Below are 21,433 nucleotides of genomic sequence, written 5' to 3'. Positions count from 1 at the left end.
GGACCGGGGCAGGGCCGAGGCCGTTCCTGGGCCCCCCTCAGGCCGCCGCCGACCCCGTCACGGGCCGCAGTTGCCCCCTGGCGGCGGGTCCCGCGCACAGGCCGCGCCTCATAGCCAGGCCTCCGCCTCTCCTCCTCCTCCTCCTCCTCCGGCCGAGGCCTCCCGTACCCTGCCTCCCCCCCCCGGCCCCTCCCGGGCTACCCCCGGCTGGGCTCTGCCCCGCACCCCGGCCTCCCCGCTAGGCCTCCCCGTTCCCCCCCCCCCCTTCACCCCCCCTCAGAACTACAACCCCCACAACCCCCCGCGGCGCGCCGCCCTCCCTCCCCCCGCTCCGCGCATGCGCGCCGCCTCCCTCCCCTCCCCACACACCCCTCCTTCCCGCGGCACGTCGCGGTTTCCGCTTCCGGCGCGCCTCGCTCTGGTCCCTGCGGCTGGCGGCCGAGCCTTGTGCCTCCGCCATATTGTCTGTGTGCGCCCGGCGGGCGGCGGCGGCGGCGGCTCCGGCAGGTACCGGCGGGGTCCGCTGAGGCCCGGCACGGCCCCGAGGGGGCTCGGCGGCATCCCCTGACCTTCCCCAGAGGGGTCCCCACGGCGGGGGGGGGGGTAGGAGCCGCCGCCGAGCTCCGCGCCCCGCTTGGGCCGCGCCGTGGGGCCGGGCCCGGGGACGCCCCTCAGAGGAGGGGGGCCGCGCTGTGGGGCCGGCACGGAGGTGGTGGGGGGGGGGGGGGGGGGGTTGGGGGAAACGGGGGAGGTTTGGGGGGGGGGGGGGGGGAAGGGGGCTGCTCCGGGAGGGGCTGAGGGCCCCGGGGGAGTGGGGCCGGCCGGGGGCTGCCCATGGGGCTGGTTGTAGGGCAGGCTGTGGGGCCGCCTATGGGGTCGCCCACGGGGCCGGTTGTAGGGTTGCCTGTGAGGCAGGCTGTGGGGCCGGCTGTGGGGCTGCCTATGAGTAGGTTGTAGGGCAATCTATTGGGCCGGCTGTAGGGCCAGCTGTGGGGCCGCCTGTATGGCAGGCTATGGGGCCGACCATGGGGTTACCCCCACTGGGGGCTCCCCCCAGCCGCACAGGGAGGCCCCAGCCCCGTGGGCAGGCGGTCTTCCCCTCCCCCGGCCGTGTCCGAGGGGGCCCGCTTAGGTGGGGCGGGTGCTCCTCACCCTTAGGGCTTCCCCTCCCCTGCCTGCCCCCGGTAGGGCCCCCCCCTTTTTTCCCCAAGTCGAGAGGCGAGGAGAGGCCTGGGGCTGCCGGGTGGGAGGCGATCTCGCGCTCGCCCCCCTCCTAAATACCCCGGGGGTGGTCAGTGTCCCCCCCCCCCCCCCGGTGTAATTCAGCGTGTTGCGCCCCGGGGCAGCAGGCTGTGTGCGGCAGCTGGTGAAATACGCCTTGTAAACGAAAGGGCAGATAAGATTATGAAACCCCGTGCGTGCCGTTCGGCAGATTATTCTTCCTTACCCGGGGCTTCGGGTCCGGCCAATAAAGTTTGGGTTATAAACACCCGGCCGCCGCTGCGTTTTTCTGCTGACGGCAGCGGTTGGGTCGAGGCAGAGCCCGCGAGGGCCCGCACGTCCCTTCTGCGGGTGCTGAGGCGGTGCTGGTGAGCAGAGCCACCCTCTGTGCGGGGCTGGGGGGCTCGGAGGGGCCCCGTTGGAAGGGGGGGGGGGTGCGCTGCGAGCTCCGCCCGCCATCCCCTGGCCCACGTGAGTTTGGGCCTCGGCGTGCCTCGTAACCTGCCTGCGAGCTCGGTTGGGCGGATTTGGAGTCGGCCCCCACTGGGGGTGGCAGCACCGTCTGTGGGGGGGGGCTTTGGGGGCCCAGGGAGGCGTCGGGGCAGGCGGCAGCTCGTGGCGCTCAGGAGGCTTGCTCCTCTCAGAAGCGCGACGGTTGCTCGAAATACTGGGCTTCGTGCGGGGCTGGCGTTGGCGCCGGGTCGGCCTTGGGTGTCGGACGCGGCCGCCAGCACGGGCTGGGCTGTGGGGCATGCAGGGACAGAAGAACCGCTCGCCCCGTGTGCTGGCGGCGTGGGCACGGTGCAGAAAGCGGCGGAGTTCGTGCTCGGGGAGGGATGGAGAAGTGGGCACCCGGGGGGGGGGGGGGGGTACGGCTCCGCACGAGAGGGACGGGGACGTCGGCACCGAGTTCTGGCAAACGCGAAGGAAACCGGACCGGGGGATGTTCTGTGAAATGTCCCGGGGTTGGGCCTCGTGGGGGGGGGGGGGGTGGTGATGCTCGTTTGCTTGATGAGAGGCGACGCAAAGCCAGGGGTGGTGGAAGCCAGCGAGCGGGGATCGGCCAGGGTGTGAGCGCCGCTTCCCGAAGGGGGGGAGGCAGAATGGCTGCCCTGGTGGGATTTCGGGGGGTTTCGAGGTAGCGCCGCTGAGGGGGTGTGGAACAGGTTCGTGGGAGGAATTTGGGGAAGTCGGGGCAGCGAAAGGTGACACCAGATTGGTGGGGCGACAGAGAAAGAAACCACTTCTCCCCGTCCCCCTCACCACCTCAGGTGACTTCTCCCAGTTTGTTGAACGGCGGTGGCCTTCTGCCGGAGGTTTTGCTGCGTTCCCTCCACACAGGACTCATTTTCTCTTCCTGGCGTCCTCTGAGGCAAAGGGACAGAAGCAGATGGGTGACATTGTGGCGCTGGATTAATTTGTGTCACGTTTCTGGCCAGGCAGGGATTATTTCTGGGTTACCGGACCCGTCGCCTCCGCGGGTTGGCACTTCTGAGCCGCGTACCTCGAGGCATCGCGCTTGGGGTCTGTAGGGGTGAGAAAACCCAAACCAGCTTGGGTTTTCATGTCCTGTGAGGGTCCTGAGAGAATAACCCCACGGGTTTTAGGGTCAGCAGGGGCTGCTGTGCCTTGGGCTGGCTGCAAAACCTTCTCTGCTTTTGGTTGCAAGACGACTCTTGGATAATTCTCCTGAGCTTGGACATCTCCTTCCAGGGGTTTCCAAGAGTTGACTTGCCTGGAATTGACAGAACCCGATTGCAGCACGGGCCATCTCCTTTGGATCCAGGAAACCTGCTTTGAAGAGGAGACTGCGGCCGCCGGAGCCGTCGGTTCTGGCGCTGAGGGCAGCGCGTCTCCCAGCCCGGGTCTTGGACTCCGCCGAGGTGCCAGAGCCGTCCGCCAGCAGAAGCATCGAGGAGAAATGGGGTTGTCGATGCGGCCGTAGGGGCAGCGGGTCGAGGATCTCCGCTGTCGGTCAGAGGAGCCCCGAAGCGAGCCTGCCCTGTGCCTGCTGCCTCGTCCAGGCCGCTCTGGGCAGTTTCGTTGGCACAGGTGGCTTCGCTGTCCCTGCGGTGCTGCTGCTTCGGGGAGCTGAGGAGCAGAGGGGACACCTCGGAGCTCCGTGCGGACACAGAGCAGCACTGGGCCAGGCTCCTGCTGGGAAGGGTAGGATTTCAGTAATTTTCCACAGAATTGATTTGTTTGAGAGGTAGGTTATGACCTCAGGACTGATTTCTCATTTTTTTTTATGAAACATTACCGCTCGCAGGCAGGCGCTGTGTAAAGCAGGCCGTGGAGGTGCTTAACCCGGCGCCTGGGTTACGCTCTGGCTGTTGCTCGCCGGTAGTGGCCGGTAAAGGCGCGCGGATGGAGGTGGGAAGTCGTGGGCTGGGGTGGGACGTGGCCGTGCCCTCGGGTGCTGCAGCGTGGGGCTGGAAAACCAGCGCTGCTGTTTGTGGAGGAGCAGACCTCTGCGCGCACGCCTGCCCAGGGGCCGGGCAGCCGTGTTGGTTTTAGGCGCGGGCAGCGCGGCGTCAGCAGGGAATTCTGTGCGGGATCTTGCCCTTGCGGGGTGGGGGAGGTCTCACCGTGTTTTGGAGACCTCCCCCCCCCCCCCCCCCCCCCCCCCCAGAAATCCTCCTGCGCGCGGAGCCGCCGGGGCGTCTTCGTTCTTCGCGTGCCGGAGGTGGATCAGCGCAAAGGGACCTCCTGCACAGAAAAGGGAGAGCTCCCGCGCCGCTCACTTTCTTGCGGGCTTTGACAGAGGTTTCTCTCTCTGGCTGCGAGCGCTGGGCTGTGACGCCTCAGCCTCACCTCGTGCAGGTTACCCCGGCCCGGTTACCTGCCGGGAGGAGGGGAGCTCTCCTTGCCCACTGATGAAGTTGGGCAGAGTCTCCATCAGCATCGACCGACTTATAAATTAAAAGCTGCAAGTTTGAGCATTTTGGAAGGCGTGGGTGCGTCCAGCAGGGCGCGGAGACGCATCCTCCTCCTAAGCCACCTCTTAATGCCGCCCGGTAGCTTCTCTGGGCGATTCCAAGGGGCGAAGACCAGCGGACGGAGGCAGGCAGAGGCGGGCAGAGGCGGGCAGCCTCGTGCTTGGCTTGGCTTGGCACGGCCAGGGTGGGTTCGGCTCTCGTGTCCCTGCTGAGCGACGAAGGGCGTGCTGCCTCAGAGCCGGTGCGTGATGGAGGCAGGTTTCCGCCCTCAGAGAAGTGTTCCCCGGCGGGTTTTGGGAGCAGCCGTAGCCAGGTGCGCCTCGCTCCGAGTTCCCGGAGCCCGGTGGCGGCAGCTCTGCCCTCGGATGGGGGCTGCCCCGCGCCTCTCGTCCTGAGCCCGTCAGAGCTGCGGAGACGGTCCACAAAGCGCTGCCTGCGTGGTGGGGGCAGCTGACCCCAGGATTTCCTGAAGAAGTTCCACGCGCCACAGCCGTTTATCCTCCGGCCTCCAGAACCTCTCCTGCCTCTGGGAGTTGCAGGGTCAGGGTGGTTAAAGACAAGCGACCCGGCTCCGTTTTGCCCTCCAGCTCCGTCACACCCCGCACGTCAGCCGCGGGGGGTCGCTCAGCTGGGCGATGGAGCAGTCGGAACTCCGCGTGCTAATTAGGGAGGAAAACAACTGCCTCGCTTAGCGCTAATTATGGAGGTAGAACTTTCCAGAGGGTGCTGCCGGTTGACCCGACGTCAGCTGCGAAGAGCCTGCGGTGACGCTGCAACGTTCCCCGTCCTGAGCTTTCGGGAGGAGCTGCCCGGGGCTGCCGGCATCCCACAAAGGGTGGGCTCGGTAATTCTGCTTGGAAAAAGCCGTCCCGAGCCCCAGCGGTGGGAGCTCTGGTTTTTAGCAGTGTGCTGAGAAGAAAGAGGCTCACGTCGCTCCGCACTCGAGTCCTCGCGAGCCGTCTGGCTTTGGCGTGGTCGAGGCTAACGAGACGTTTCTCGGGGCTGCTCTCAGGAGCCCCGTGCCCTGCCTCGCCGCCTTCGCCGTGCTCCCCGCAGGGCACAGCACCCTGGCTGTCACCCCCAGGGGACGGAGCGCGGCTCTGCCTGCCCCGGGTGGCGCCCCCGAGGGCAGAGGATTGCCGGCGGCACCATTTGGCCGTTCGTGGCTATGCCGTTTTTATTTGTTGGCTGTTCCCGGTTGGCCTTTCAGCCGTTTTTATTTGATTGCGGCCCGAATCTGACGTGGTGGCAGTGCCGATACCCCCTGCTCTGAGGGGCCTGGGAGCCGCAAGGGCCTCGGTGTCCCACCGGCGTCGCCGGCTGCTGCGACCCATTCCAGACAAGCCTCGGCGGTGGTGTGTCAGGGAAAGCTTTCCCCGGGTCCGAGAGCTAGGCTGGCTGCTTGGATACGAGGGAGAGGCCGTGATTTTATGGGAGGGCGGGAGGAGAGGAGTTTCGGAGCTGACCAGCTATTCTGTGTGACCCCTAGGAGATGCGGCGAGGAACGTTCCAGTCCCTGGCAGCCTCCTGTTGCTGGAGGGAATCCCGGCTGCCTGGCCCAGGTACTCGAGCAGCCGCCAGCACTGGAGCTCTGTAAATGTAAGGACGGTTGTCCAGCTAGGCCGGGATTCTGGGAACCGGCGGAGGATCCGTGCGAGCTCCTCTGGAAGGGAGCTGTTAGAGCTCGGAACGGGAAGGAAGGCTGTGGCTGAGCTGCTGCGGGGACAGCGCGGGCACGGAGCTGCTGTGGGGCAGCCCGCGGCGCGCCAGGCACGACAGGCGCCGCTTGCAAGGTTTGCGAGGCGGCAGAGTCGAGTTTTGCCCGGGGCTGTGGCCTTACCGTCAAACGTGGAGTTAAAGTGAAAATGTTTTCGTGGTCCTGTGACTCCCGTTAGCTCGTGGCCCCCCCCCTTGCAAGGGGCGACTTCTTTGTTGGCAGGCGCTGCGGGGAGTTCGGGGGAGGAATTAGAAACGTGGGTAAAGGAAGCACCACGCTCAATTTTAGGAGCTCGCTAGTACGGAATTACTCCAAGATGTTTCTCAGCCTGTCAGCTCTTTTCCCCAATGGCTGGTCATGTCTTACTTTGAATTCAGTAACAACTCTTTCTGTTTCCTTTTTTAAGGGAACGTTCGAGGTCTTTATGCATCAGCCTTTATTATTTCTCCACAGCCGGACACAGCCAGCTATTTAAAAGAAATCTGGAAAAAAATTTTGGTGGAAAAATGCAGTTCAAGCAGACAGCGGTGTTCCAGGAAATATCAAGAGAAAAGTTTGGTTTCAAACCTCAGCTTTTTTTCAACTCTGTTAGGTTTTAAAATCTGCTTCTCAATCGATGCTGTCCCTTTAGTAGGTAAATGGGTTTCGGGAAAGGATGTAAAATGTCAGTTCTGTTAATCCAGGCTTGTTTCTATTTCAGCTATAAAATCGTAGAAAAATATAGGCTGCGAGGGACTTCTGGAGGTCATCTGCTCCGTGCTCGTATTGCTGCAGTTCCAGTGTTAGGAAAACGCAGGAATTAGATTTCTGTTGCGAGGTGGAGCACGTGCTTGTTGTGAAGTCGGTTACTGTCGCTTCTTCCTTTAGAGTTACCGCAGGATTTGCTCGCTGCCGGCTGCCAGTCGGCTGCACTGTAGCGTTGAAGCACGTCCTGAGCTTTTAATTCCAGTAGCACCTGCCCGGCATGAGATGTCCTCCGAACGCTGCGGGAGCGAGCGCGCCAGCCCTGGGCGGCTTCGTAGGCAAGGGATCGGCGGGGCTGCGCGAAGGCAAACTGCAGGCAGCGTGGCTGACAGCCGGGATGTGCCCCCACCAACAAAGCACCTTGTGCGCTTCTGATTTCTGAGGTTGGGTTTGGGCCGTTTTCTGCGAAAGGCGAGGTCTCGCTGTAGCTGGGGACGGAGGGCAGGAACGCCCCCTCGGTTCCGGGCTGCCTGCTGTAGTTCTGCTCAGAATGAACCGGCTGCTGTCCGTCCGTGGTCCGTCTGCCGCGGCCGCGGCTGGTGACGAGCTTACGCTGATACTTAGAGGCATTTCTCAGGGCAGGTCTGAGCGTTACAGCAGCCACCGCACCTCCTGCGCGGGTTCGTGCAGCAGAGCTGCCGCCAGGACGCCGCCCGGCGGTGTGTTCGGGGGCATCGCCCCGAGCAGAGGAGCTGCCCTCTGCCCCAGCGCGGGCGCACCCTGGCATCGAGCGGCGGGTGCCGGGCGGGTGACTGAGGGCTTTGTCCTCCTCGCTGCTCCCTGCCTTAGCACTCGTGGTCCTGTTTCTTAGCTGAGCGCTTCAGCTTTGCCGGAGAGAGGACGTTTTTTCAGAGGCGCGTTGTGTTCTCCTGAGCCTCGGGTGCTTCTCTGTGTCACCCCAAATGTTGGGGCATCTCCTGGCAGCGATGCCAGCTGCAGGCAGCCGGCTGGTGGCACTTGGGCCGTGTGTGGGTGCAGCACGGGACTGGTGGCAGGACGGCTCCCGGCCAGGCGCAGCGGGTACCGAGCTGCTGGAGTTGCTCCCCAGCGCTGCAGCTGCCGTGGGGCCAGCGCGGAGCCGGGCCCGGTGCTGCGGGGGGAGCGTTCGGGCTGGTTTTGTCACGGGTTCTTTGCTTCTGAAAGGAATGCCTCGGCCTGGAGAGCACAGCTAGCGGTGGAGGTGGGAGCTGGTGGCAGCGCTTCGCAGCACAGCGCGGGAGTGCCACAGGGCGATGAGGGATTCAGATCGGATGCGGGGTTTTGTATTTTCCCTGGTGAGCACGGTCGCATCCTGCAGTGGGTTGCCCAGGGAGGCTGCGGAGCCTCCAGCCTTGGAGGTGCGGGACGTGGCAACCCGATCTGCTGTGCCTGGACTGCTTGGGGCAGTCCCTCCCGCCGTAAGTTATCCCGTGATGCTGTCGTTTATGCGGGAATTAAGAAGCGACCTCTTCTCTTAGGCTTCCGACCGCGGTAGCACAGCTCACCCTGTAATGTGCTCAGGACGCTCGTTTCGTTTAGGCGTGATTGCCACTCACACTGTAGATTTTTCGGCCTGAAAACTGCGAGCTAACCTGGCATTGCGTGACCGCACCTGTACCTGTTATTTGTCCTCATTTGTCCCTTATCTCAAAGAGCTTGGATCCGCTACAAAATCATTCCTCCTGAGGGGCAGTGAAAGCAAAATACGAATCGATTCCTTAGCGGCTTGAGTATACGAAGTGAAAAGTTCTCGGGTGAGGAAGTTTGTGCGTGTAAGTAACTGCTTTGAAACCAAGTTCTCTCTGCAGATTCTTTCCTCTTTCCACGTCAGGAGCAGCAGACGACGATACCTGCCTTCACGGGCGTTGCGTGCCATTCTTAGAAGCCCCAGTCGATGATTTCCTGAAAAAAACCTCTCTGAGCTGTCTGTTACAGCACGGAGCTTGTGCTAGGCTGCAGCTACATGACAAGAAAATATCCGCTCTGAAGTTTGATCTATCTTTAGATAATGAGATTGATTTCTCTTTTTTTTCCCCTGCTGAAACAATGATCTTTTTCAGCTGAATGATGTGGAGCAGTCGTGTGCTTTCTTGGTACCGAATCACGCTGAGAAGTTAAAACTGCCAAGTCATCTTAGGCGCGCGTGGCCTCTGTTAGTTCCCCCGCGAGGAGTACCGGGCAGGTGAAGTCAGCAAGTGGGTGTCCCGCTGGAAGCGCAAGGGATGAGGAGAAACGAAAACGCGATGAAATGTTGAAATCGGGCCGCGTGGCGCTGAGCGCGTTCTGGTAAAGGTGCCCCTTCTGCTGCCCTCCCGAGTTGTGGACACGTGGTGTGAGGTCTGGGGCGATTGCTGCCTGATCTTCGGAAACGTGCGTTTTGTTAGGGGAATTACGCTTTGGGAGTTGATTTTTTTAGTAATATTTCGTGTTCTGTGCTTACCCAACACCTGGCTGAAGCATCCCGTGCGTCGCTGCGCTGAGGCCGGTCCCGTCCCTGCTGCGGACTGGGGAGCAGCGCCGGGTCCCTTCGTGCCCCTTCGTGCCCCCGGGGCTGGATTCCTGCTGCCCTGCCCACCCGGAGCCACCCTCGAAAGACTCGCGTGTCGCTGGGTCAAAAAACGACCCGTGTTGCCAGCGTTCGTGCCACTAGAGGAGGCTTAGTCCATGCCAGAAAGAGAAATGCGAATGGTTCCGCGTCCGAATGTGGGACCGGCTGCTGGGGGAGCAGTGTGAAATGGGGAGGGACGTCAGAGTCGTGCCCCCGGGTCGCCCCCTGCCCTCGTGGCCAGCAGCTCTCGCTGGGGTCCTTGCAGCAGGCACTGAAGGGAACGTCAGGAAGCTGCCGCCAGCGGGATTCTCCTTCTGGAATTTTCTTCTTGCGCAATGCGTCCCGACAGCCTAAACGAACCGCTCCGAGTAGATTTCTAGGTCTTTCTGATTAATTTCTGATTAATGGTGCTATTACTTCCTCCCGCAGGGTAGCGGCTGCGTGTTTCTGCGAGGGGATGGGATCGGCACAGCAAATCATCCCCGCTTCTTTCAGTTCCAGCGCTGCCCCCCCCCGCGCGCCCTCCTCCAGGCACGGCCCTGTAGGCCCTGCAAGGCGCCGCAACCGGAGCTCTTCCACGCCGCAGCGCGGCTTCCTTCCTCACGAGTGAATTTGGAAGCTGACGTTCTCGTATTTAAATGTTTTACGAGTTTGTCAGCTTTCACTTGCGGTGGAGGATTTATGGGGTGCGAAGGCCCTGCTTTTGGGCAGGGCAGCGCCTCTGGTATGAGGTCAGAGCGCTCAGCAGCGTTTGTCGAAATGCGGGGCTGTCCGCTGCCTGCTTACAACGTAGTAAAAAAAAAAATCAGACATCTTGCATGAGGTTTTCAGCGGGCTTTATTGAATTTAGCAGTGATGGCAAGTGTGCTTTTGGTAGGTAGGCTGGATTTATGAAAACTAGGAGGCTTAGATGGCAGGGCCAGAGTCTCAACAACTGGGTTTTGATACGGGAGCCGTGATTCTTGACTGAATACTGTTACGCCACCACAATATCTGTGCTTTCTAGTGTTGGGTAATATTAGCAGATATTAGCATTAGGCCTTCACCAGGCCCTGAGAACGCGGCGTGCTCCGCAGAGGAGCTTCATCCCTGCACCGATGAGTTTGTTTTTACTGAGGAACCCAGTTGTTGACCATGATCCCTCTTTAAGGGAAGTAAAAGTTTAAGTAAGCTTCCCAAGATCACTGGGTGAGGGAATCGATACCAGCCCGGTGTCGGGGGGGCCCAGCAGAGAGCTGGTCTGTGACTGGTGTCCTTACAGCGCGTTTCCGTTGTCTTAAATAGCCACAAACTGGAGTGTTTCTTTGACATACAAGGACTTCCTTCTTAGTTGTTTCAATTAGTCACAGTAATGGTAAAGCTTAACGGGAGGTTTGCTAAAATCATGTCTGAAGGAAGAAGTGGAGGAGCTTGCTGAGCCCTTTGGACAAGCAGAATGTAAAGGGACACCACCAGACATTTGCAGCAGAATTCTTCCAGTGTTTGGCTAAAGTAACCCAGCCCAGGTGCTGCCGTCCTCTTGGATGGTTGGATTTCCTCGAACGCGGGAGGCTGGGGCCACGGTTGGTGCCCAGCACCAGCACAGCTCCTGGCTGCCTCTGCCAAAAAGTCCTCCGAGCGTCTTCAGGCCCCGAACGGTTTGTAACGACTGGCCTCGGTGAGATCTTCCCAGCGTCCTGAGCTCCGATGGTTGAATTTTAACAAAAACCGAACGTGGGGGCAGCAGGGAAGCGAAGTTTGGTGTTTCTGAAGCCGGTTTTGTGTATGTGAGGCAGAGCAATAAAAACTGCTCTGATGAGGTCCTTCTGAATTGCGAGTCCCAGGGTTCTGCTTTAAATGAGAACTGGTGCTTCCAGAAATTGAAACTTCGGGATGCGCTTAATTTAGGTCGCACGGGTGACCTTGTAAATCTGTCAGCTGTTCGCAGCGTCGACGGTTAGCGCCTTGCAAGAGGCGCGGGTCGCGGAGGTTCTGCTCCACGCGCTGCTGGCAGAGGCTGCAGGAGGAGCTGCCCCCGCCGCGGAGCCGAGGGGAGGAGGCCCTCCGCTGATACGGAGCTCGCCGCGTTCCTTCCCCTTTGGGAAGTTATCTCTGCAGCCATAAGCTGGAAACTCGGTACCGAAAGCCGCGAGGTGCGCGCGGGGTGTGACTTCTCTTAGGCGGGCCAAGCGGTCCTGTGCTGTGTGAGGGAGAGTAGGCAAACGGCTTCCAGGGCCTGACAGACGATTCCAGGCCCCGGGGCTAGGCTCCAGCTTCTCCTTTTCAACAGCTTTTAATGATTAACTTAACTATTTTTATAGTATCTTGAGATTTTAACCTTTGGTTTATTTTCTCTCTGCAGCTGGAAGAATCCGAGGCCTGTCCGAGGCCTTTATCCTCTGTCCAACCTCGGAGTTCGGGTAGCCTCTGATTTCAGACATCTCCTCCCTTCCACCTGCCAACCTGTCTGATATGTCGGGACCCGTGCCGAGCAGGGCCAGGGTTTACACGGATGTGAACACACACAGACCCCGGGAGTACTGGGACTACGAGTCGCATGTTGTTGAGTGGGGGTAAGTCCCGGGGCTGGGATGGATCCTGGTGGGATCTGCCGTCGTGGTGCCAGGGGAGCCCTGACACCTGTGCTGCGTTAGGCTCTTCCGTGCTCTTTGGCAGATGTTGTGTGCGCGTGGCACGTGTTCGGATCACAGCTGTGGGATCACAGAAATGGTAGAATAACCTCTTGTGTACCTGAAAGTGTTGTTTCTTGTCAAAATTTTAAATCCCCAGCAGTGGAGGAACATTTTTAGCGTCTCCCTTAAGAGTTTGGTTTGAGGAGTTTTTGCCAGGTAGCCAGGAAACGTCTCCTTCCAGAGGGAAGGAAATCTTTTTTTTTTACCTGAAACACGCTAAATGGTCCTGGGTGCAGGGCCAAAAAGAAGTGAAAAGATGTTTCTGACTTGGAGGAGTGAAGAGACGCAGCAAACTGAAATAGGTACATGTTGTTTTGTGACTTGTTGCTCTGCTCTCTGCAAGTGACTACAAAAGACGCGTACGCTCCTCCTTGAAGGAAGGAGTTGTCTAAATTGATCTCATGACTAAACCGTCCAAGAATCAGATGGCAGCGGTGCCAGCTTCATAGCTCTGTGTTCCTGCTTTGTATAGCAGGGCTCAGGCTGAGGCCTGCCCTCAGCTTTGCTGCAGTTCCAGTTTCCTGAAATGCGTGCTGTCGTCTGAGCATAAGTGGTGCCTCGTGCCTAGTCTCTTTTTAAATGGGCCAGCCCTGAAGTTTTGGTCTTAATGGCTTTATTGATATTTTAACGTCACGTTAGAGAAAACGTAGCTTCCGAATCTATAGATCGAAAGGCATGGCTCACGTTTGCTGAAATGCAGATGGGCTCGTGTCGCTTACTGCAAAAAACAGTTTCAGGATCGAATCTGACTTGGGCAAAGAGAAGCTCCCTGTTTCTTAATTCTTAATCATCACATTCAGATTTCAGGTGCTTGCTAGGCCACCTCGTCTGCAAGGTGAGTCAGGGGTGTAGCGTTGAGGAGTGCCGTGTAAACTCTGATGGAAATGACCCAACTCTTTGGAACTGTACCTTTTTGTCTCCACAGAAATCAAGATGACTACCAGCTAGTTCGAAAATTAGGCCGAGGCAAATACAGTGAAGTATTTGAAGCCATCAACATTACAAATAATGAAAAAGTAGTTGTTAAAATTCTTAAGGTGAGCAGGGATTTGGGCAAAATGTGGAATCTGTCTTGAGGTGATGGGGAGGTCAGAAAACGCAGCATTTAGTGTAAAATGCTTTTATGTTTCTAAAACTGAAATCCTTAAAGTCTGGCTTTGGAGCCTCATTCAGTGAAATGGGCTGTTATTTTAACCTCCTAATAAGAAACCCTGTGCTTCGTTACCGAGTTAAATTTCTGCCTGCAAGGAATTACCCTTTATCGTAAAGAAGCCCTGATGTGGAACACATTTTTACTTGGAGCTAGAAAAGACTTCAACAGCTGACTAGAGAATTCTCACCTCCTCTAACCACCAGCGCCCTGGCGTGCTTTCAGGTGGATGGAGCTAACGGGATCGTTGTCCTTTAAAGCCAGCGATTAAATTCACTGACTGCTAACCTTAAATTTTTCATTTCTGCTTTGCATGTTCCGCTGTAGTTGTAATGTCTTTCCAGACTGAGTTAGGGTCTCCTGGAAACTGGTTGTTCCACAGACGTGATTGGTGAAATGCCTTCGTTTAGTGGCCCTCAGATAGCTGGTGGACTTCTCAGAGTTACATGTTTACCACACGCCAGTTAACAAGCTTTTGACTATTGGATCATGTTCAGACAACTTTTCTTTATTAAAAAAAAAAAGCCAAATTCATAACCCTTTTCACATGAAACTGATGCTTGTGGCTGTCAAGAATGTATCATTAGGAGACTGCAGATGCTTGAGCCCGTACTGGAACGATGCATAGTCCCGTAACAAGCAAGTCCAACTGTTTGAACTTAATTTGCAAAGCTTCTGATGTACTTTGCTAACTTGCAGTCCCATACCTTTGCCATCTAGATGTTGAGCTATTTGCCTCGCGTTACTGGGACGCTTTGTCTTATGCTTTGGGTTTTTATTCTTCAGCCTGTTAAAAAGAAGAAAATCAAGCGTGAAATCAAGATCTTAGAAAACTTGCGAGGCGGTCCCAATATAATCACTCTTGCAGATATAGTAAAAGACCCTGTGGTGAGTATGGAAGGAACTCAACGGGTTCCTTGGGGTCATGGGTGAAGTTGCTGTGTTTGGCTTCAGCTCTGATTTGGCTTTTTGTTTTCTCCTGCTCTTAAATCGTGCTTTTGAATCCCGTAATCATATCACCTCTTAATCTGATTAACTTCTTGTAGAGGCCCCTCCCCTGCGGGTCACTTCAGCCCCTCGCTCTGTAAGGAGGAGGTACCACAGAGCTGAGACATGTTAATTTGTTCTACAGGAGTACTGCAGCGGGCTGCAGGCTTTGGCTCCGTTCCCCCCTATCTGAGGGCAATTGCAGCCATGTCTGAGGCAGAGGGGGGGGTTTAAAGTAAAAATGATTTAATTATCCTAAACGAAAGCAATTTATCTCAACAAGACTTTACGCTTTTTTCTGTTTCAGTCTCGGACCCCTGCTTTGGTTTTTGAACATGTAAACAACACAGACTTTAAGGTACGGTATGGGTTGTGCACCTCTAATGTTTTCCATTCGAAAGCCGCTTGTAATCTTGTTCTGGGAAGGGGCAAGTACATAGCGGGCAGGGAAGTTATTTGTTCACTTCCTTCCGACATGCCAGCTGTCTTTAAAGATGGATTTACTTGGGAAGTAAAGTAAGTTTGTAATTAGTCCCGTAGCACCGTTTTGCCACAGAAGTTACAAGATGAGAATCCAGATTCCAAGTGGTATTGTAACCTTGGGAGCAAATTCCTGTTACCTCAAGGCCCATCGGTGCCTGTCGTAGCTTTACTCCAGCTGAGAGCACCCTTGGTCTTTTTGAGCCCCAGTCTGCAGGCATAGTGCCTCATGCAAGTAAGCTGCGTATGTGATATGTAAGGAGAGAGGAACAGACTGAACGTCTGTGGGATCAGGGTAGCTTGGGAACTGTTTACTGGTCATTCAAGTGGGTTTGGAGGGCTGCAGCAGCAGAGAACAGGGCTGGGTTTTTCTGGATTGGCACGGACGTGGTGTTTGTCTTCAGTGCTGAACGCTGATGTAATGTGTTTGTTTCCCACAGCAATTATACCAGACATTAACAGATTATGATATTCGATTCTACATGTATGAGATTTTGAAGGTAAGTTGGTGTTTTGCTGCTTCAACAGTTTGTTTTGAGGATTTGTACTCAGCAAATCCTATAGAGATGGTTGTCTTGTCACACTAATGGGGGAAAGGGGAGAGAAAGCCTATGGAAGAATTGCATGGAACAATCTACATCGAGTCAAATATCAGTAGTTTAGCCTTGCTTCTGCAACAAATTCTAGTCCTCTTTTGAGGATAGGAAATTGTTGTTTGGATACACTGAGATAACTCTGGATCCTAAATCAAAAGCCTCTGAAAACTGTAATCTGTAACTGGCTGGTTTGTTTTTTTTTTTTTTGCTTTAATGTCGTGTGAGTCAGGTGTATTCGTTCTTCTGAAGCAATTATTTTCCTCTTAGGAGTCTGGGGAAGGGATGCTTTTTTTGATCAGTAGGGCCCAGTAACTCTGCTCTTAGAGACTCTGGAATTCCATTTTTATGAGCAAGTGCATGAGGCGAAGCCAAACACTTCTGTTCCTGGTGCTTAATTTTGAGAGGGGGCTCTTGAGGTGTTGCCTGTGGTCTGTGAGTCTAGTCAAGGATGTAACGCTGGGCAGCAGAGTCTTGCTACCTAGTTAGCCTTGATATGTGTGGAACATTCACTTCTGAATATGATTGAACTTGCAAGGTTCTTGCTATTCCAGAGTACGTTGCTTTCACTTACAGGCTCTAGATTACTGCCATAGCATGGGAATCATGCACAGAGATGTGAAACCTCACAACGTCATGATTGATCATGAGCACAGAAAGGTAACGGGGCAGGGAGGGGTCCTGCTTTTTCCCTTGGGAGACCAGGGATTCATTTTGGGTACTGCTGTGTAGAGGTACTAGCAGACAAATTCGAGGGAAACTGCGTTTCTATCATGTGAAAAAAAAATTAAATGAAATCCTGTAATGGGTTATGTGTTTCAAGAGGGTTGGTAAGGAGAGGAATTTTATTTAGACCAGTTGATGTTCGTGTGGGGAGAATACCTAAAGAGAGATTCCAATCTGCTTCAAAGTAACCGAAAATAGAACGCTTGTAAAAATGAAGCTTCCAGCTAAACCCACTTGTAGTGCGGTTCGGCAAATGGAGAGCTGGTGCATCCCTTAAGCCATTTTTTTGTTTGTTTTCTACTGTTTCTAGCTTAGACTAATAGACTGGGGTTTGGCTGAATTCTATCACCCTGGCCAAGAGTATAATGTCAGAGTGGCTTCCAGATATTTCAAAGGACCTGAACTCCTGGTAGATTATCAGGTAAGAATTACCAGCATTTATCACTGATGTGTGTACAGAAAGCCCATGCCATTTCAAGGTAGTGAATGAGAAATTCAGATACTTAGAGACCTGCAACTAAAGATGGTCTATTCTAAAATACATTTAAAAAGCAGTGGCTTTAAAGGCACTGATTAAAGAAACCAGTGAGTTATCTGAGGACCTGAGGAAGAGCTGCAGAACTGTTGTCATGGATCCTGGAATACAATTGTTGGATTTTTTTTTTTTCAAGGCTGCTTTTGCAGCAAGTTACAGAAATGAAACAAAGTCCTCGTGAGAATAGCTATTGCTGTGTGAACTTCTAAAGCTATAAAAACATCCCATAATCTGATGGCAGTTTGCATTGTGGAAATGCTGTGGGCTGGAAATGTCAATGCAGGCTTCAGATCGTGCTGGTGCTGAACGAAGGCACTTCGCTGTCTGCTCGCGGACCTTGTGGAGTCAGCACTTTCTGTTGCTTGCCATTAGGCTTCCCTTCTCAAGCCGTGTCTCTCCGTGACTGGTAACATTGAAGGCTGCAGTGAAAGTAGAAAGAGGCACTGGGTCTCCGATATCTTTACGGAGAAGGATGGGAATAGGATACCTGTGGTTCTGCTAATTGCTGTAATCCCAGTTTGAGTGACGGGAAAAGTGAGCCGAGCAGAGGTCTAGCGATAAACATGTTTCAGTCTGTTCCCAGTGTAACGTGGCCGTGTTTGTACCGCTGGGGAGGGAGGAAGGGGGGCGCTGTTAGTATTGGAAGTCTTTTCTGCTTAATTCATTAGAAATTGAATTGTCCTTCTGGTTTTGTACAGATGTATGATTACAGTCTGGATATGTGGAGCTTGGGTTGCATGTTGGCTAGTATGATATTCCGAAAGGAGCCATTTTTCCATGGCCATGACAACTATGATCAGGTGAGAGCTGGTCATATACAATCTCTGTTCTCTTAACACGAGGAAGGTTTTCTGCTCATGCTTCTATCAAGGGGATCCAAAGAAGAATTTAAGTATTTCTCTAATGACTTCTTTGCTCGGTTTGAAGCCACATTCCTTCTTAAAAGCGTGCGATATTATCTAACCCAGTAAATAGAAATAGATTTATAGTGCTTTGTATTTATGAACTCGGTAGGTATCTGGAAAAGTTATGGCCTTAGTTATGTTAAGGCTGGTGCGTTCTGGTATGTAGATCTGCTGCTTCCTGAGGATATATAATATGTGGAAAGCTCCTGTCCTATCCATCTTCTAAGCCTTAGTGTTCAGAGTACGCAGCTCCCTCCAGGCTGCCTTGGCTTACTGAGCCCCAGCTGAGCGGAGACGTGTTTCTGGTGCCTGTGACTGCTTTGCTGGAGCAGTCGGAGCCATGAGATGGCCCCGTGGCTGCTGGCTGGGACCACTGAGATCACATTCAAGCTCCAGGGGAATGCGCTGCAGCGTCTTTATGCTGGCTCTGGCATTGCCATTCCCTCACAGCAGTGACTTACTTTTCTGTTTGTTCCTAGCTGGTGAGGATAGCCAAAGTGCTGGGAACAGAAGACCTCTATGACTACATTGACAAATACAACGTCGAACTGGATCCACGTTTCAATGACATCCTGGGCAGGTGAGCCAAATTCTGAAGTAGCCTAAATGCTTGTGAGTTCTTCGTAGACCTGGACGTGTACTGCTTTGTCAGCAGAGCTTGAAGTAAAAAAAAAACCTTCTGCTTAAGGGAGAACTTGGAGCCAGGACTCTAAAGGCCTGTTACTTTGTGCCTTCAATCCCTTTTGCCAGTGCTTCCTCTGGGCCTTTAGCTGCAGCTGCACTTGAGGAAAGATTTTTAAATATCATCTAGGTAATAAATGAACTGCCAGAGTATAAAGCATGACGAGCAAACGCTACCTTCAGAATTGTAGCAGAAAAATAAGAGAGACTCATGTTTCTCAGGGCTGCAGTACAGAAAGCCGGTTGCTGCTGCTAGCATTTCTGTATCTTTTTCCTCAGACTTATTTCACTTGTGACACGTGCCAAAACTACAAGGAACAAATGTTGGGGGGTATGAGAGAAGAGCAGAACCTGAGAGTTCAGGCTTATAAATTCGTTCTAAACTTGGCTTTCCTGTGCTGCCACAGGCATGGCAGCTGTGCCGCCGCGTGGTGACACAGTGTACTTCTGCTCTGCTTTTGCGTGGCTCTGCCCCCTTGCTGCCACACCGAGCAGCACCCCAGCTGGGAGATGGGCATCTATTGCGGTCCTTGCTTTTCAAAAGTGAAGTCTGGCGTTGATGTCCTCTGCCCGGTTTCATTTGTGTATCTGCTTTTTTATTCTCTGCAGACACTCCCGTAAGCGATGGGAGCGCTTTGTTCATAGTGAGAACCAGCATCTGGTGAGCCCAGAAGCTCTGGATTTCTTAGATAAGCTGTTGCGATATGATCACCAGTCACGACTCACAGCAAGAGAAGCCATGGAACACCCCTACTTCTGTAAGTACCCACTCTTACGGTCATCTGCTGTCCAAACAGTTCTTCCTCTGCCTCTGGGAAGTCTCCGTTCCAGTAGGTTGCACAGACAAGAGCGAAGAAGGGCAACGTGATAAGCCTGGTCTTTGCAAATAATTGTGATGGAGCTGAAACTACTTGTTTCTGTGGTGGGTAAAGTAGGCCACTGCCACCTGCAGCTGCTGAGGAAACTGTGATGTGTCTGTGTCAGGCCAGTGAATCAGCAGCACGGTGTTAAAAACTCTGGTGCTAAACCCATGGTAATTTCAGCAGGTGTCTGGTACACCGACTCCTGTGTTTGATAAAACCAGGTAGCTCTGGTTTGAAAAACAGGCCCTTTTAACTCATTTTGTTGCTAAATACGTATCTTAGTGAATGGTGTATTGAGGTCTTGCTTTTGCATGCAAAAATGAAACTTTCACTAGTAAAGGTGTTTAAATGTTCGCCGATTTCTCACAAATCTCAAGATGTAGGTTTCTGGGAACAGCTGCATAACAACGCAAATATGAACGCTTGCTCAGTTCAGCTGAAAGCTTTTAAAGTGAGAGTTGGAGAAACAGCTAAATTTGTCTAAGTACAGATGCAGGTTGTACTGAGCTCAGTATGGGGAAGGACACACCTGGAATTCCCTCACCTGCTCCAGCAGTTTTGGGAGGTGGGAAGGGGTTGATGACGGTTGGGGTTATTTGATGTAGGCAGCTTGCCAGCACTGGCTGTGCGCCGAGCTCACGGGCAGCGTGCTTCACCTGCTGTCTGTCAACGCGGCGCCTAAGGGTAGTGTGCTCTTCCTAGATCCCATTGTGAAAGACCAGGCTCGGATGAGCTCCTCCAACATGCCGGGTGGCAGCACTCCTGTCAGCAGTGCGAGTATGATGTCAGGTCAGTTCTGCCATTGACTCTTCCTGGTGCGTGGTGTGTTAAAGTGTTTTGTACGAGCTGTGTGGATGTAAGGATCCAAGAGGGTGAGTTCTGCAGGTGGGGCATTCGGTCTTCTCCTGGGACTGATGACGAGGGCAAGGAGGGCCATGAAGAAGCAGGTGGGAGAGAGAAATGAGGCCTCGCTGCAGCCTGACCTGCTTTTCTGGTCTTGCTTGTAAAAAGTGCTTTGCAGGTGGATGTTCTGGCAGGAGTTTGAAGGACAGCAATCCTGCCACGCAGGGCCACGTCTGCCCTTTGTGACACTTGACCATATACAAATCTGAGCTGCAGAGAGCAGTAAAAGATCTTTCATGTCAGCTTATTTTGGAAGCTCTGAAAATACGACAAAGTGCCACCAAACCGACCTACAAAGCTAGCAGCCTTTGGGAAGCTGAGCCGTCCTCAGTAGCGATGCACCGCTTTCCCTCTAATTCTTGCTTACCTGTCTCTGTTTCAGGGATTTCTTCAGTGCCAACACCTTCACCCCTTGGACCTCTAGCAGGCTCACCCGTCATTTCTGCCACCACCACGCTGGGGATGCCCGTTCCAGCTGCTGCCGGCGCTCAGCAGTAGTGATGGGCTCTGTCTCCTGCTGCCTGGGCTGAGTCAGGTGGGGAAGAGGTTTCCCCCTCCGCCTCTCCTCAGGACGCAGCTCGTGCCTGGCAGGGGAAGGGAGGGGATGAACGCTTTGGAGGCACCGTGTCTGAACTGTTGCTTGTGGATTTATAGTAGTTCAGTCATTATATACAAAATTATTATAGGCTGATTTTTTTCTTTTTTTTTTTTTACTTGAACTTTTCGTAACTCAGGGGATTCCCTGAAAATACCTACAGATGGAATATTTCTTGGACAGTTTCCCACCCCACCCCCCCCACCCCCCACCCCACAAAAAAAAAAAAAGAGTACTCTTCATTTAAGAACAAAGACGAATCAACAGCATTTCCAAGCTCTCTTGCATCCTGCTGGAAATCTCTTCACGTTCCCACCATTGTTACTCCTCCATGAGCCTACGCCCTGGGGGGATCGTGCTGTTCTCCAGAGACCCCCGCCCCAGGTCTCCACGAGGCAGGGGAGGGGGATTCTTAACGCACCCCGCAGCCTGCGGTCGCCTCAGCCGGGGCGCGCTGAGGAGACGCCCCCAGTAGGGAGAGGTGGTCTGAATTTAAAAGAAGCGCAGATAATGTCTAAAACCCTCTTTCGCTTGAATCATGTCTCCTCGGGAGCCAACCACAATGCCGACTCACCCCCTTGCATGTAATTCTAGTCTTAAACCATGAAGTTGCTAAAACACGGAGTTGCTAAAACACGAAGTTACTGATCCGACTTGAAGTTAACTGATCTCCACCTCCTGGCGAAGGTGCTCCCGGGGAGGAGGCTGTGCTCTGCTCAGCTCCTTTCTCGCCGAGGGCTTTTCCTGCCCTTGCTCGGCTTGGATCTCAGTTTGTTCTCGGCTATTGTGTTTTTAAATCGTTTATATAGGTTCCGAGCCGCTGGCTACTTAAGAGCTGGAAAACCCCAGGGTTGCGCCAAGTCAGATACAAGCCAGCCACCTCTTCGCCCCATCCCGGCCCGGTCCCCTCCCTCGCGTGCCATGTGCGGAGGACGCCGGTGCCCTCGGTCCCCCCTCGACCCCCATCTCGGTCCCCTCGGTCCCCTCACGGTGCCCCGGGGAAGGAGCCAGCAGCCGCCGGTGCCCGCGGCGGTCCCTCAGCGCCCCGCGAGCCCCCCGTTCCAGCCCCGCTGTGTATATATATCCTTTGTCCTTCATATGTGAAAGATCCAGTGTTGGAATTTTGGTGTAAATAAACATTTGGTTTTATTTATCGAGGTTAGATTGGCGGCTCCCTGTCTCGGGGGCGCACCGG

At 54.7% G+C, this 21,433-nt stretch overlaps 1 protein-coding gene across 1 annotated transcript; it reads left to right on the top strand.

The window, feature by feature from the left end:
• Positions 1-370: 370 nt before the first annotated feature.
• On the top strand, positions 371-21,395 carry CSNK2A1 (casein kinase 2 alpha 1). Its single transcript, XM_066978288.1, has 13 exons — positions 371-507; positions 11,490-11,700; positions 12,746-12,857; positions 13,757-13,858; positions 14,265-14,315; positions 14,878-14,937; positions 15,607-15,690; positions 16,067-16,177; positions 16,990-17,091; positions 17,676-17,776; positions 18,487-18,635; positions 19,443-19,529; positions 20,026-21,395. The coding sequence occupies exons 2-13, from the start codon at positions 11,600-11,602 to the stop codon at positions 20,139-20,141; spliced, it is 1,176 nt and encodes a 391-aa protein (XP_066834389.1). The 5' UTR covers positions 371-507; positions 11,490-11,599; the 3' UTR covers positions 20,142-21,395.
• The last annotated feature ends 38 nt before the right edge of the window (positions 21,396-21,433 follow it).

Source organism: Anser cygnoides, chromosome 16 (genome assembly GCF_040182565.1).
Source record: "Anser cygnoides isolate HZ-2024a breed goose chromosome 16, Taihu_goose_T2T_genome, whole genome shotgun sequence".
Classification (NCBI taxonomy): Eukaryota; Metazoa; Chordata; class Aves; order Anseriformes; family Anatidae; genus Anser; species Anser cygnoides.
The sequence above is the reverse complement of the archived record's forward strand: the minus strand, read 5'-3'. Positions and strand labels throughout refer to the sequence as shown.

Bases quoted from the DNA above. Each gene is read 5' to 3' on its own strand.
- CSNK2A1 (XM_066978288.1), top strand. From the start codon at position 11,600: ATGTCGGGACCCGTGCCGAGCAGGGCCAGGGTTTACACGGATGTGAAC. The intron at 14,316-14,877 runs GTACGGTATGGG...TGTTTCCCACAG, and splicing joins TAAACAACACAGACTTTAAG to CAATTATACCAGACATTAAC. The intron at 14,938-15,606 runs GTAAGTTGGTGT...TTTCACTTACAG, and splicing joins ACATGTATGAGATTTTGAAG to GCTCTAGATTACTGCCATAG.